Here is a 15,758-nt window from a genome sequence, read left to right as displayed (position 1 = left end):
AAGGTTGACCAATACGTGGATTAAATACTACACATTGTATGGGAAGAAGATTTTCAGCAATTATTTTGCAATACTGTCGTTAAGCATTTAATTACCTTTGCTAATTATTGGTAAATATATAGAATGCCAGCGGTAGGCGAGATTTTCGACTATCTTTTCAACTATACGAAAATTTGTGAATCAAGACAGAGTAGGAAACGAAAAAAAATGTTGAATATTTTGGCTCCGTTATCCGTTTACTTTGGACTTTCATTTTGGATACTTTAACGTAACAATTTTCATCGAAGAATGTTAGAAACGTTATTTCACGGATAACATAAAAATATCTATTCTCGTAGAAAATGTTAATATGATTTGTTTAGTAAAATGATTAAAAGAACCGTCATGTTCTTTATAACAAGGATGGCGTCATCTGAATCTCTGTTCGCGTAGTTTTGTTAAAGCTATGATTTCGTTGAATAACCATAAATGCATCCTAAAGATTATGTTCAAGTGGAATAAGTTTCACTGAATTAGGTAATTTGCATACCGTTGTTTGTAGTACTGATTGTTAGTTGTGAAAATTTAGGAAAATCAGGGCGCAGTGCGTTGTGCTTAACAGTCAAACATTGAGGTAGTTTTGCGCTGGTGTGTCGGAGAGGTAGTATCAATAAATCCGTATATTTTTCATTAAGAAAAATCAACGAAGAATAAAGAAAAAACAAGTATCAAGGCCGATGCATAAATCACGTCCATATAGTAAATACGACACTATACGAGCAAGTTGAAAAATTACAAGTTTTTGAAAAAACCGGAACATACCTCTGTAAAATTTAAGGGCTGTGTTTCTCCACAAAAAAGTCTTGACTCGATCGAAATTTATACAAGAAAATCAATTTGAAGGACATGATAGAAAGAATTCTTTTCACGAAATGATTGTCATATTGTTTCTTCGTACTAAACTCCAACCTAAAAACTTCGAAATGTTTAAGGTTATGTTTTATTGAAACATGAATTTCTTGCATTAACTAGCAAAGCAATTCACCTGACAAACAAAAACAAACTGGACGTAAGTTAAAAGTAAGAGTAAATTTTTTTAATATACGTTAATTTTCATATTAATAGGTAATATTATTTGTATTAACTTAAATTCATATATTTTATTTTAAGAATGATGACTGTGTATCTAATTTTGTTTAATTTTTTGTTTATTTGTAATTTTAATTTTTTAAGTGTTTAATAGTTTCACAATTTTATATATTAAAAAATATATATATTAGTGTTTTCAATCTTTATTTAATAATATAATTTTTAATCTTACATGTAATAATATGACATTTTATGTTAATATTCTGTATGTATAATGTCAAATTATAATTATTTATGTATTTAATTAAATTACTTAAGATCCACTATTTTGTATATTTAATTACTATATGTATGCATTTTTATACTCCATTATATTACATTACATATTTACGAACAATTCAAGAAAGCTTATATATTTTATATTGGAAACTTTGATATATATAATGTGCTTTTTATGTAATACAACTTTTATCAATAACGTTTATTTGCAGCAATTTATATGAGTGGATAATGCTTGGAGGCAATGAACGGAATGGAGAGACATGGGCATGGACACGGACATTCACATGCACATTCGCATCGTCATCGTCACTCACATGGAAATTTACAAAATATATCTCAAAACTCCAGTCAATCATCAAAACATAGCCATACCCATACACTGCATTTGCAGAAAGATACATCTGTGGTTCAAACGCCTCAGAAACCAAGAAATTATAAGTTATTAGTTGATCCATTCTTGGTAAAGGGTGCAACAAAGTTATATAGATATGATGGCATGGTTCCAGGAGATCCAACCTATCCTGAAGTTCAACCTCGGGACCCTAGATCTCAGTTAACAAGAATTTGGACACGTTTAGAACAACTTGACTTACCTGTACCTAGATTTAAGATTGACTCTAATTACTGTGGTGAACCTCCTCCGCTTGAAGTAACGTTCTGTCATTTAAATGATAATATTGATAAAACTTTTTTATCGGATATGGTTCAAAAATTTGGAGCTGTAGAAGAACTTATTGTTTATTATCATCCTGTAACTAACAAGCATCTTGGAATTGCAAGAGTGGTGTTTGAAACTACGAAAGCTTCAAAAGCTTGTGTAGAAAAATTAAATAACACGTCTGTGATGGGTAAAGTTTTAAAAGTATTTCTTGATGCATTTGGGGAGGAGTGTAAAAAGATCTATGATGAATTAACTATGGAAAAAAAACCAGAGAAGAAAATTGAGAAAGAAATAAAGTGTGAAAATGATCAAGGAAAGCAAACTCCAATTGAAAAAATTATTAGTGAAGAAAGAGATGATTTCAGAAGTAATAAAAAGATATCCAATATAGAAAAATCAAGAGATATATATATAGAAAACTCAAGATACAACAAATATAGAGATTATCCTACTCCTAGTGGCAGTGCAGGAAGTGATTTAGGATATGGTACTGCGCCTAGTGAATTAAATTATTCTAGTAATTATTCTCAAAATTCTACTCCAGCTACAAATTATGATTTTTATTATAGTACTTATCATCATCAACCTCCAAATAATTATTTAGCAAATATGCCACAAAATGTATCGCAAAATCTTTCAATGCAGCAAAATTCGGGTATATGGTGGGGAAATAATACAGGGACGGCAAGTTATACATCATCTTCTATGTGGCCTGTTCAACATGGGACAAATTTAGATAATTCTAATTCTAATCCAGTTTCAGTTTCTAAGGCTTCTAATGTAAAGGTACATCATACACCTAAGAAAGAGAAAGAAAATCAAAATGTAACAAAAAATTCATCACGAGATTCACCAATAGAAACTCGTAAAACATTAGATTTGGATACTAGAATCGCTATGTTATTAAAAGACAAAGCAGGAGGAATGGCACCACCTTTCCTACAGTTTGGTAGCGATTCTGAGGATGAAAAAAAGTCTATAAATGCAGATAATGAGATGCTCTCAGAACCACCAAGCCCTTTTCTCTCTCATGAAACATACAAATCATGTTTTGAAAAAATGAGAGAAAGGAATAAGGAACGATGGAAAGTGCATGAAAATAGCATCAATCAAATTTCTGTTGATGAAGATTTAGGTAGCGTCATAAGTTCGAGCGAAGATGAAGCATTATTGGGAAGCTATAGTCCTGCACCAGATGAAATTGAACCAGAACCACCAAAGGAGCCACCACCTCCACCTCCACCAGATGATGATAGAATGTCATTAAGTCCATTAAGTTCAGGGGATGAAAAAATTGAAGAGGTAATATTTAGCACTATGAGTATTAAATATTACTTATGAATATAAATATTTGTTCATGTATCTTATTATTTAAATATACAGGTTATAGCTCAAACAGAACCTACAAGTCAGTTATATCCAGGAGCTGGCTATCCTGGACATTTAACTCATTATTCTACCAGTGATATGTACCATTGGCCAAGACCAGCACAATATCCATACCCTTATGGAACAACATATTTACAAAGTCATTATCAACCAAATACTACATCATTTTCTGGCACAGTAGGGAATCATCAAGGAGCTAATTATTATCCATCTTTTCAATCGAGACTTCATGCTATGGCAAATCATAATATTACGAAAGATAATCCACAAGTACATATATATTTCTTAAGTGCAAATATGATATAATATCAATTTTGATCAATTTGAATATTATTTAATTATAACTTAATTTCTGAACACTTAGGGTCCTACTATTAATGGTGTATTAAACAGAGTTGTAAATGAATTAAAACAAATTCTAAAAAGGGATTTTAACAAAAAGATGATTGAAAATACTGCGTTCAAACTGTTCGAAGTATGGTGGGACGAAAAGAAGTCAGAGAAAATTCAAAATCAAGGAGGCGAGAACACCATTGTTAATAACAGTAATAAGGAAGAAGGACAGAAACCTCAAGGATTATCATTACTTTTAGAACAAGGAACTCCACTTGGATTTAATTATGATGGATTTGGTCTGGGCATTAGAGCCAGCATGCCAAAGATGCCTTCTTTCAGGGTATTTATTTTCATTATATGAAAGTTTATCTTTAGTGATATTATGTATAATAAATATTTAATAATATATAAAATAATGATAAAGTACTTATTTAAAGTAATCATACACATTATTTAACATATTACTTAAAATTTATACTATTAGCGCAAAATCAAAGCTCCAAGCCCATTACCACAGGACGAAGATAGTCGTCAGTCTGATCATGGTGACACAGAACTTATAGGAAGCGATAGCGATCTTGACCTAGCATCAGTGCAAAAAGTTAAAAGGCCAGTTACTTCTCTTCCAAGCGTTTCTTCGTCATCTTCCTCGTCATCCTCGTCGAGTGAGAGTAGTAGTGAAGAAATGAGTTGCAGTGAATCTTCCAGTAGTTCGAGTGATAGTTCCGATGAAGAAGTATGTTCTGGAAATTTTGAAGATGAGGTATATAATTTATTAAAAATACAAGTAACTATTTTCTTGTAGCTATAAAATTGTATAATTATGTAAAATATATAATAACTAAATAACTTATAACTATTTTCCTAAATATTCATGTATGATAATTTTTCATATCTTTTCATAGAAATAATTATTATTTTTAGCAAGATACAGACAGTCGTTTGTCAGATCATCGTCCACTGGCCTGTAACAGTGAAGATCCTGATATTCTAATGGAACTTGCAATTCAAAGATCGTTAGATTGTCCAACCCCTACTGGTAGAGAGACACCAGTACCTAATATTGAAATAAAAGATGTAAATTCGAATGAATTTCCACAGTGTGATAATGAAGCTAGCCCTGTATCATCTCCATTAAAATATGAAAGTGATGAAGATAACATTGAGAAGACAAATGAAATATCTGTCAATGAGGATTATCTTGAGAAGGTTCGAACAGTGCATGAAGAGATGGAGACAAAGAATGTGGAAGATGAGATACAAAGAAAAGTAAAGAGTACTTCAGTAGCACCAGGTAAACAAGAACCATGTGATATACAAAAAATGGAAAATTCTGCAGCAGAAGCTTTGATAACATTAGCTGGCCAAGATAATATTATAAGGCATAGAAGTCCGGGACCTGTACAACCAAATATTATTAGAGCTCTTCAAACTATGTCTGCTAAGTACATTAATGATGAACCTATATTAAAAGAATCAGAAAAGATCGAAATGTTTAGTGAAATACCTACCACCGATTCAGAGGAAGAAAGCTTAGAAATTAGAAGATTAAGGTGCGTAAAATTACTTACTATAAATCTAAACTTGATCAAAATAAAAATATATTCCCTAAAAGTATTGTTTTATACTACATAACTATACTAACTATACTACATAAAATATAATGTTGTATTGTTTTTAATTAATTAGGTACCAAGCTGAAGCTGACCTCCGACTTAATGGTCAACAGAGTCCTAAAAATTCTCAAGCTTCACAAGTGTTTATGGAGCATTCGTATTCATTACCACCAACACAATCAGAAATTGCGAAATCCGTAATTCGTACACCTTCGACACCAATGAAACCAGTGAAACTTAAATCCTCAAAGATTATAAAATTATCGAAAAGTAAAGACAAGATACACAAAGTAGAGAAACGAAAATACAATAAATACACGAAGATACATGCTCATCAAAATCATGAAGGAGAGAAAGAGAATATTGAAAATGAATATGTTTATGAGAAATATCCAAAGAAAGTTGAGGAGCCACTTGTTACATACAAAGAACGCGACCTTATGTCGGAGATGGCTATTTTGTATGAATTTTTAACCAGAGGAATAGATGCAGAAGATGTAGAATATTTAAGACGAAGTTATGAGGCTTTATTGGCCGATGATAGTCAAGGTTATTGGTTAAATGACACCCATTGGGTTGACCATCCTCCAACTGATATTCCAAGTCCTGCGAAACGCAGAAAGAGAGATGAACTCAGATTACATACGAGTGGAAGTGCAAGAACAGAAGGATATTATAAGGTTGATGTACGAGAAAAAGCTAAACATAAGGTATGTGTGACTGACCTTCTAATATAAGAATTAACATACAGTGGCGACGAAAATATTTGAATAATTAACATAGATAACTTTTATGTATGTATATGTTACACAAAATATTTCGAAATTTCATTAACACTATAATAAGACACGATAATATTGGCAAAATTTGAGACTAATTAAAATCACAAGAAAGAGTCTTAAACATTTTTTTACAATTCATTACATTTTATTTTATTTTATTGTGCTGTACTAGTATAACAAATAATTGGCTGTTCAAATACTTTGGTGATCTTTGCAGAGTGTAATATAACTTACTTCCGTATATGTATATTTCCAAATTCATTTCACATTTTACCTAGTCAGCTAATGAAATTTCAAAATGTTTTGTATAACATATGTAATATATTCATAAAAAGTTTTGAATATTTTTATAAGCCACTACATTAATATCTTTCTTACTATAAAATTATTTTTGTATAGCATCACTATGCGCAAAGTATACAACGAAGTAACGACGTTGAGGATAGTAATGGTCCTTATGCTGGTGGTGATGGAATAATGAATGGTCCAAAGAACAATACTAAAGCTTTAACTGGTAAAATGCAAGCTCTGTCTCGTGAGGCCCGAAGTAATCAACGTCGATTATTAACAGCTTTCGGTATCGATACTGATAGCGATCTTCTTAAATTTAATCAATTGAAAGTAAGATTTCAATTGCTTTATTTGATCATTGGCTCTAAATTATTTTCAGCTACTATAAAGTTAATTGATATCAAATGCGTTTATTTCATTTTACAGTTTAGGAAAAAACAATTGAAATTTGCTAAATCTGGTATACATGACTGGGGTCTATTTGCTATGGAGCCAATCGCAGCTGATGAAATGGTTATTGAATATGTTGGACAAATGATCAGGCCAGTTGTTGCTGATTTACGAGAGTCTCAGTACGAAGCTACCGGTATCGGTAGCTCCTACCTTTTCCGTATTGATTTAGACACGATTATCGATGCAACAAAGTGCGGAAATTTAGCACGGTTCATTAACCATAGCTGCAATGTGAGTATTGTAGTAGTGTTTGTGTATAGTGTTCCAATAATCATGGTAAAATCGACAGAGTAGACGATTCTTTATGAAAAAACAAATCAATTTATTTTTTTTACATAGAATCACTTTTTTACATTACATAGAATTCACAATTGTACCACGATTATCGAGACACTCTGTGAAATAAATTTTTATAACGATATAGGTCGTACTATTAATTTTCTTTTATGTTTCAGCCGAATTGTTATGCAAAAGTAATTACGATCGAAAGCCAAAAGAAAATTGTAATCTATAGTAAACAGCCGATAGGAGTTAACGAGGAAATCACGTACGACTATAAATTTCCATTAGAAGATGATAAAATCCCTTGCCTATGTGGAGCTCCTCAATGTCGGGGTACTCTCAATTGAATCGTTCATAAAACTATATTGTTCATCCCTTTTCCTGTCTTCTACACTTCATCATACCCTACTCATATTTTTGTAAATATTTCCCCATGTAAACATTTTATAAAATGCAATGGAAAAATGCTAAATTATGTTAATATGAAACTCCTCTTTTTTAACATCCTCCTCATAATTACGATAATTGCATTAAGTACCTAAAATGAATTTGAAGAACGTTATAAAATATTTATAATTTACGATTGTTTTTGTATATACATAACTTAAGGTTTTATTCCTATTATGTTTCTGTTAAAAATAAAATAAGAATTTTTAAAAGCGCTCGTGTCAACCGACAATGAAAAAAATTTCCATTCTTTTTAACAAAGTCAGTTTAATCGAGTTATAAATATAATACTTTTTAATAATTTTTATATATTTACGTTTCTTATAAATAAAATATGTATATGTCGATATAATATATATATATGTACAAATATATATTAAGTTTAGGGACTTTTTTTATGTCACTTGAGAGTAATGATCAGCAACATTCCAGTAAGTAGGAACTGAGAACTAGGAACTATTATATCGTCTCTATGTGTTTCTTTCATATTCATAACATCTGTTTCTAATAAAGGATATTTTTAAAGAAGCATTTAAATGACACATAATTAATTAAAATATAAAGACTATATATATATGTAAAATTGACAAAAGTTTTTTGTAATGTTCTGTTTTGTTTCTAACAAAATGTTTCGATACTTTATATATAAAAAAGAATTATATACTTAAATGCGTTATAAACGTTTAAAAAATTATATAATAATGCTATATCAAAAATAATACAATTTAAGTGACTTAATTCATAACAATACATATCATAACAATTTTATTAATCAGAATATTTTAATATTAGTAATATATAATTACATACATATTTTAATGTCTTTACCTCAAAAATGGAATATATCAGTCAGAGTAACTATTTTATTATTTACTTTTATAACTTTCTATTTCTTCCTCTTTAAGGTTTTTCTTATAAATGTAAATTTATTTGTAATACTTAGGCATTTCCTAAAGACCGTCATTAAAATAAAATAACCTCCCATAAAATTGAGATAAAATTTTTGTTTTTCTAATATTCATTACAAGGAATAAAATTTATTAATTAAGTTGTGAATATGTTTTTCATATGGAAAACTCAAGATATCTCCTACACAAACTATCTCCAGAACTCGAAATATCCCTCTTTAATGACATGTTCGCCAACATTCAAGACCTAACAACCAAATTTTAAGATTGGAATTGAACGCAGCATAAAAGTTAATTTCTTAGAGTGAGGAACTTCACAATCGCATTTCTTAGTAAAAAATCGAATATTATAGTTGATTACAGTGATGTTATTATAGGAATAATATAATTTTAAGGGTTATATTTTTAAAATATGGCAGATCGTTTAACACAATTGCAAGATACTATAAACCAGGTAATTGATTGTGTAAATTGTGTAAATAAATATAATATGTAGCAATCTAATTTTTATGTTATTCCAGCAGGCGGAACATTTTTGTAACAGCGTAGGCATTTTACAACAATATTCAACACCTAGTAAATTTCCTGGTTTTGATCGTGTTGGAACACCTCAACCGCATCAACCTCAAGAAGGTACTTTTATATATAATTTATTTCATTAAATTTCATATTGGCAGACTTATATATGAATTATACTTACATTGTAGATTATGCAGCCTTGTTTGCAACGCTTATAGCAAGGTGTGCAAAAGATATTGATACCTTGATAGAAAGTTTACCGAGTGAAGAGTCATCACAAGAACTACAAGTCGCAAGTCTTAACCGTCTTGAACAAGAAAACCAAGAAGCTGGCGAACAACTAGAGGAAGTTGTAAAACAAGGAGAAGCACTTTTGCAAAGGATTCAAGCTGCTTTGCAAGATATTGCTCAAAGTCAATTAGATATGCAGGATCCAGCATCTACGTCTATAATTAATATTAATCTTAACACTAACTCAACTTTTAAACAAGAAAATGTAAGCTCTGTAAATACTGTATCTTCGAATAGCACACATCAATTGTCAGATCCTTCACCTAATTCTGTAAATCAATGATATATTTGTACTATAATTTGATTTTTTGATAAATTTATAAAAGAAATAAATTTTTCTAATAGTGTAAACATTGTCAAAATATTAAAATTATTAAATAAATCTTAAATATATGTTTTATATTTATATTTCTGTTTTATTATATATCTGTTTTATATTTATAGATAGCAAAAAATTAGTTACATGAAATGTCACGTCCTGCGCCCCGCGCGATCCGTAGCGTGAAAGTAAAATTGGTAATTTCTTTCAAATCAAGGTGATTTAAAACGTTTATTTGAAACTGTGTATACAGTATTTGAAGGGAAAGGCAGTTAAAGCCGTTAAAAGCTATATCTTGCTAAAACTTACCTATGTTTTTATATTTACCTAATTTTTTTATAACGATATTAAGACAATTTAAATTGTAAACAAAGTCGGTAACATATTATAACGATAATAAGACATAATAAGACATATAACGATATTAAGACAATTTAAATTGTAAACAAAGTCGGTAAACATAGTTGAACAAACGTTGGGGATCTTCTTAAACATTTTCAAAAGAAAGACCTCAACGTTTTTTCATCTTCGACAGATATAAATAAATGTAGCGACTCAGAAAGTCAGTATATTAATTATCGTTCGTCAACCGAATAATTAGTAATAAATATAATTATGGAGAGTTAGTTATCATTTTGTGTATCAAAGAATTAGTTATGATTTTGTCAACCGAAGAATCATCATTTGGTCAATTGAAGAATCACCATTTTATCAACCGAAGAATTCTATATCCGTCAACCTGTCAGTCAATTGTCTATATCGAAATCGAGTAAGATTTGAATAAATCATTACATATTGTTAATTTACTTTCGAACAACTTCAATCCTCTTTCGTGCCAGTATTCCCGCACATAGCACGTTAGCCGAAAGTGGAACTTATTGCCAGTTGCATTAAACGTCAGTTAACGCTACCGAAAGTGGCAACTAAATAAAACGTAACATGAAAATATATTTAATAATTTATTTTGACATGATATACATCTATAGTTACATTAAATATAAAAGATAAAATGATAATAATTTTTATATTTATACTATTTCTTAAAAAGATCTATAAATGTTTCTCGTGGTATAGATATTTTTCCAATTATCTTCATTTTCTTCTTCCCTTGTGCTTGTTGAGCCAATAATTTCATTTTTCTAGTGATATCGCCACCGTACTGAAATAAAAAAGATGAATAACAGAAATATATAAAAATATACAATGTATGATATAAAAAAATTATTTACCAGTTTCGCAGTTACATCTTTTTTGTATGGTTTCAAAGTTTCTCTTGCAATTACTTTTCCATTTACTATTGCTTGAATTACTATTTCAAACAATTGACGTGGAAGAATATCCAGCAATTTTTCACATATTTGTCTACCTGTTGTACGAGCCTTGCTAATATGTACAATAGTACTGAGTTCTTCCACTACCTTACCATTTAAAGCAATATTTAACTATAACAAGCAGTTATTAATGTAGTGGAAGTAAACTATAAAATATTTCAATACAAAATTATTGCATTTATATATATTGAAATAACTATAATTACCTTCATAATATTTGTAGGCTGATAATTATGGTCTTCATAATCAAAAGTACCATACCCCGAAGTTGTTCGTTTTAATGTATCATGGAAGTCAACAATAATTTCATTCAGTGGCAGTAAAAATTGAAACAGTGTTCTATTATGACCAATATCTTTTGCTGTTTGTTGCACTCCACGTCTTTCAAAGCATAAACTTAAAACAGTACCCACATATTCAGCTAGTATCAAAATTATAAGTTGATCAGTGTTTTTTTCAATTAACTATATTATACGTAAAATTTAATTAATAATATATTAAATATACTTGGTGCTATAATAGATCCTAATACCATAGGTTCATAAAATTCTTCTACAATGTTAGGATCAGGAAACTTTACAGGATTGTTGAATGAAATCATATCAGTTCTGTACTCTTTAATATTCTTTTTGCCAACAATTTTTGCTTTATATGTAACACTAGGTGTTGTCACAATTGAACATGTACCATATTCTTGCTCAAGTCGTTGCATAAATACTTCCATATGTAGTAAACCTAAAAATCCAAGTCTCCAACCATGTCCAAGAGCTATACTAAAAAAAAGAAGATATAAAGTGCTTAAATAAAGTAAGTAGATATAAAATATGTCCATTATTTTGTACCTGTATATATAGGTAATAGGCTTAGAAAATATTAGAAAAAAATACCTAGTTTCCATTTCAATAGTAACGCTACTATCATTCAATGTTAATTTTTCAATAGCAGTTCTCATAACTTCAAACTGCGATTTTTCAATTGGATAGACGCCTGAAAAAACCATTGGTTTTGGAGTTTTAAATCCTAATAAAGGTTCAGCAACATGATCTTTTAAATGTAATGTATCTCCAATAATCATTTCCTTGGAAGATCTCATGTTGCATGAAATACATCCTATTTGACCTGCAAACCTAAAATATACTATTGTTATTATATTATGTTATATAATTAATAATGTAATATTTTCATAAAATTCATATTTACAATTTATTTACATTTTCTTCAGAAGGTCTCAATAGTGACATATTTCTAACTTCGTACGACTTCTTAGTATACATTGAAACAATATGTAGTTTAAGGGATAAAGATCCTTCCTTAATATATATCAATAAAATTGTTCCTTTATATTTATCATACCAACTGTCAAATATCAAAGCTCTGAAAGGTTTGTCTCTACATACATCAGGTGGTGGGATTCTTTCTACTATGGCATCTAAGACTTTAAGCACTCCAGTACCTAATTTAGCAGATATTTTTAAAACATCCGACTCTGTTATATCAAATAATGTTTCTAACTGATTTATAACTCTCTCAGGTTTGGCAAATTTTAAATCTATTTTATTAATTACTGGTATTATAACTAGATTATTTTTCATGGCTAAATGAAAGTTAGCCACAGTTTGTGCTTGTACACCATCATTAGCATCTACTAACAGAACTACTCCTTGGCAAGGAGCTAATGAACGATATACTTCAGCAGAGAAATCAACATGACCAGGTGTATCTATTAAATTAAGAAGATATTTAATTCCGTTACATGTATAATTAAGTGATGCTGTTTGTGCTTTAACTGTGATTCCACGTTCTTTCTCAACTTGTAGTTTATCTAATATTTGTTCACCAGAATTAATTTTCACTGCACCTGTTATTTCCAAAAGTCTATCAGCAAGTGTGCTTTTGCCGTGATCAACATGTGCCACAATGCTAAAGTTTCGAATATTTTCTATTGGTAAATCATATTCTTTGGCAACTTCTGAGTTTGTAGAATAAAATCTATTAAAATAATATAAACGTTGCCTACAAACCAAACACATGATTAATATCAGATTCGAACAATATTTTATCACTTTATTTTAAATATTTAGAATTTTAAACATAAAAAGTACAGAATATATGAAAAATGGATATAACATTTACCTTACGAGTATTTGGTTAATGTTATAATTTCTATGAAGTGACCACACATGATAAATAAATTTGTTTATCTTCATAATGAAATGATACAGTCGAAATTTAAGCACCAAAAGTGCGCAAATAAAAATTTAAATACAATAAGTTGGCTTTATTAACGTATTATTTTCGTTTCTATTCATACAGATGATTTGATCACACATATGGTTATAATATAATGATTAAATCATTACTTTGTACTTTATTAAAATTTTAAATTGTATTGTCAACAATATTTATGAGTAAATGAAAAAATTAAAAATTAAATTCACACTGGTCTCTTCATTGGTCAATCATCGATAACATCAACAAAATTGATACTTAGAGAACAAATAATGAGGTTATGTAGATTATGTTTATATATATAGTGTCTATCCAAGGAGACGAGGCAGTTTTTTTTTTCTATTTATTTATTTATTGAAATTCACAATTTGTCCAATTTGGACATTTGGTGGAATTTTTTAACAGTTATATTAACATGTTGGTTTTTTTTTTATTTATTTATTAAAATTCACAATTTGTCCAATTTGGACATTTGGTGGAATTTTTTAACGGTTAAATTAGCATGTTGGTGGCTATCCCTAGCGGGGTACCATCCTCGCGTTTGCTAGGTTATATCCTTTATGAAGTCTGCTGGGTGCTTCCTTTTTAGCCTTCTGTCCATGTTTATGGTTTTGTACGTTTCCGCAGCTAGCCGATTTAGGTGTGTTGCTATTCTTGATTTGTATTTTTCTGAGTATCTGCTAATTTCTTCCTTGACCGTTAGGATTCCCAGGTCCCTCCGTATGTCTTCGTTTCTGACGTACCAAGGTCCGTTTACTATTGTTCTAAGGATTTTAGCCTGTATTACCTCTATTTTGTTTATATGGCTCATTGTTGCCGTTCCCCATAATGGTATTCCGTACGTCTAGATTGGTTTTATGATCGTTTTATATATTTTTAATTTATTTTCTATGCTTAATTTGGATTTTCGGCTTGTTAGCCAATGCATTTGTCTCCTTGTTTTCTGTATTTTTTCTACTATTGATTTGATGTGTAGTTTCCATGTGAGTTGTGTATCTAAGTAGAGTCCTAGGTATTTGACATGCTTTGTTTGTGTTATATGCGTGCCGTTCAATAGGATGTTTGGTGGTATCTTTTTTCGTAGCGTGAATGTAATATGGTTGCATTTATTGGGGTTTGCTTTTATTTGTTTTTCTTGTAGCCAATTTTCTATTTTTATGATATGTTCTTGTAGTATTTTGACTGCCGTTTCCGGGTTAGTATGCCTGACTAGTATAGCTGTGTCGTCCGCGAATGTCAATACTGTGCTGTTGGTAGTTGTTGATATGTTCGCCGTGTATAATGTGTATAGTATTGGGCCTAGGACGCTTCCTTGTGGTACCCCGACCTTGATGTCTTTAACTTGAGAATGTGTGTCCTTGATTTTTATTACGAAGGTTCTGTTGCTTAGGTAGGATTTTATTTTAGGATTTATTTTAATTGGTGTATTTGCTCCGGGAATTGTTTCCTAATTGTTTGTAGTAGACTTTCATGGTTAATTTTATCGAATGCTTTCTCTATGTCTATAAAGAGGGCTGTGCAGTATTCTTTATTTTTTAGTGCTACTATTATTTCGTTTATAAGCCTGTGCATTTGCTCTATCGTGGAGTGTTTGTTTCTGAAACCAAATTGGTGATCCGGTATTAGTATTTTTGTCTCTATTATTGTTTTTATCCGGCAATATATTATTTTTTCCGGTATTTTGGAAAATACTGGAAGCAGTGATATTGGTCTGTAAGATGCAGTTTGGTGCGGGTCTTTGCCTGGTTTATGTAACATTTTGATCTGTGCTAATTTCCATGGTTTGGGGAAGTATTGAATTCTTAGAATTGCATTGAATATTACTGTCATTATGCTTATTGCTTTTGGCGGGAGGTTTTTCAAGATTTTACCATTGATCAGGTCGATTCCTGGTGCTTTGTTGTTTTTTGTTTTATCAATTATGTTTCTAATTTCTTGTGCTGATGTTTTAGGTATGGTGTATTCCTTGTCGGTTGTGGTAATAGTGGTTTGTGGATCCTCCTCCGTATGACTTTTGAGGTTGCTGTTGTTGATAATGTGTGGTGTGAATGTGTTGCAGAGGTGGTTGGAGAATTCTTCAGCTTGTTCTTCGTTGCTTCTTGCCCATGTGTTATCTGCTTTTCTGATTGCCAGGACGGCGATTATTGGCTTCCTTATTTTTTTCGTGGCTTTCCATAGTGAATAGTTGGTGTTCTCGTGTGTGGAGAGTGTCCCTATGAACTTTTCGAATTCGTTATCGTTGTGCTCCTTTATTTTGTTTTTTATTTCCTTTGCAAGTTTGTTTAAGTGTTTTTTGTTTTCTCGGGTTCTGTATTTTTGCCATTTTGCTTTTGCTTTTCTTTTTTCTCTCATTTTGTCGAGTATTTCTTGCGGAATTGTTATTGTTTGTCAGGTGGTTGATTCGGGTGTAGTGGTTGTCCTTGCTGCTTCTTGAATAATTGCTGTCAATGTTGCTACTGCCTGTTCTATGTATTCAGGAGTTTTTAACGGGATATTGCAGGTTATTTTGCTTTCTATTATTTCTTTGAAAGTTTGCCATTTGGTGGTTTTATTG

At 30.5% G+C, this 15,758-nt stretch overlaps 3 protein-coding genes across 6 annotated transcripts; 2 read left to right on the top strand and 1 right to left on the bottom strand.

Annotated features, from left to right (window-relative positions):
- Positions 1-23: 23 nt before the first annotated feature.
- On the top strand, positions 24-7,632 carry LOC126917176 (histone-lysine N-methyltransferase SETD1). 3 transcript variants are annotated; one of them, XM_050723758.1, is made up of 10 exons: positions 24-516; positions 1,560-3,313; positions 3,395-3,670; positions 3,765-4,076; positions 4,221-4,499; positions 4,661-5,289; positions 5,426-6,062; positions 6,534-6,755; positions 6,852-7,109; positions 7,334-7,632. In XM_050723758.1, exons 2-10 carry the CDS (start codon positions 1,592-1,594, stop codon positions 7,505-7,507), a joined length of 4,509 nt encoding a protein of 1,502 aa, XP_050579715.1. In that variant the 5' UTR covers positions 24-516; positions 1,560-1,591; the 3' UTR covers positions 7,508-7,632. The 3 variants fall into 3 exon arrangements, with proteins under 3 accessions (XP_050579715.1, XP_050579714.1, XP_050579713.1); XM_050723757.1 differs by having other exon boundaries at positions 24-1,048; XM_050723756.1 differs by having other exon boundaries at positions 24-1,059.
- Positions 7,633-8,667: 1,035 nt separating this feature from the next.
- Positions 8,668-9,731, top strand: LOC126917214 (mediator of RNA polymerase II transcription subunit 21). 2 transcript variants are annotated; one of them, XM_050723861.1, is made up of 3 exons: positions 8,668-8,969; positions 9,040-9,148; positions 9,223-9,731. In XM_050723861.1, the coding sequence occupies exons 1-3, from the start codon at positions 8,928-8,930 to the stop codon at positions 9,606-9,608; spliced, it is 537 nt and encodes a 178-aa protein (XP_050579818.1). In that variant the 5' UTR covers positions 8,668-8,927; the 3' UTR covers positions 9,609-9,731. The 2 variants fall into 2 exon arrangements, with proteins under 2 accessions (XP_050579818.1, XP_050579817.1); XM_050723860.1 differs by having other exon boundaries at positions 8,681-8,969; positions 9,037-9,148.
- Positions 9,732-10,590: 859 nt separating this feature from the next.
- Positions 10,591-13,551, bottom strand: LOC126917184 (translation factor GUF1 homolog, mitochondrial). Its single transcript, XM_050723792.1, has 7 exons — positions 13,109-13,551; positions 12,176-12,988; positions 11,863-12,102; positions 11,483-11,748; positions 11,182-11,396; positions 10,874-11,086; positions 10,591-10,803 (listed from the first exon to the last, which is right to left on the bottom strand). The coding sequence occupies exons 1-7, from the start codon at positions 13,180-13,182 to the stop codon at positions 10,678-10,680; spliced, it is 1,947 nt and encodes a 648-aa protein (XP_050579749.1). The 5' UTR covers positions 13,183-13,551; the 3' UTR covers positions 10,591-10,677.
- Positions 13,552-15,758: the final 2,207 nt, after the last annotated feature.

This window comes from Bombus affinis, chromosome 6, assembly GCF_024516045.1.
Source record: "Bombus affinis isolate iyBomAffi1 chromosome 6, iyBomAffi1.2, whole genome shotgun sequence".
NCBI lineage: Eukaryota > Metazoa > Arthropoda > Insecta > Hymenoptera > Apidae > Bombus > Bombus affinis.
Note: the sequence above shows the minus strand (reverse complement) of the source record. Positions and strands in the feature narration are given on the sequence as shown.

Bases quoted from the DNA above. Each gene is read 5' to 3' on its own strand.
- LOC126917176 (XM_050723758.1), top strand. From the start codon at position 1,592: ATGAACGGAATGGAGAGACATGGGCATGGACACGGACATTCACATGCA. The intron at 3,671-3,764 runs GTACATATATAT...CTGAACACTTAG, and splicing joins TTACGAAAGATAATCCACAA to GGTCCTACTATTAATGGTGT. The intron at 4,500-4,660 runs GTATATAATTTA...TATTATTTTTAG, and splicing joins CTGGAAATTTTGAAGATGAG to CAAGATACAGACAGTCGTTT.
- LOC126917214 (XM_050723860.1), top strand. From the start codon at position 8,928: ATGGCAGATCGTTTAACACAATTGCAAGATACTATAAACCAG. The intron at 8,970-9,036 runs GTAATTGATTGT...ATGTTATTCCAG, and splicing joins TGCAAGATACTATAAACCAG to CAGGCGGAACATTTTTGTAA. The intron at 9,149-9,222 runs GTACTTTTATAT...CTTACATTGTAG, and splicing joins ACCGCATCAACCTCAAGAAG to ATTATGCAGCCTTGTTTGCA.
- LOC126917184 (XM_050723792.1), bottom strand. From the start codon at position 13,182: ATGAAGATAAACAAATTTATTTATCATGTGTGGTCACTTCATAGAAAT. The intron at 12,103-12,175 runs GTAAATATGAAT...AGTATATTTTAG, and splicing joins GAAGAAAATGTAAATAAATT to GTTTGCAGGTCAAATAGGAT. The intron at 10,804-10,873 runs GTAAATAATTTT...TTTTTATTTCAG, and splicing joins AAGATGTAACTGCGAAACTG to TACGGTGGCGATATCACTAG.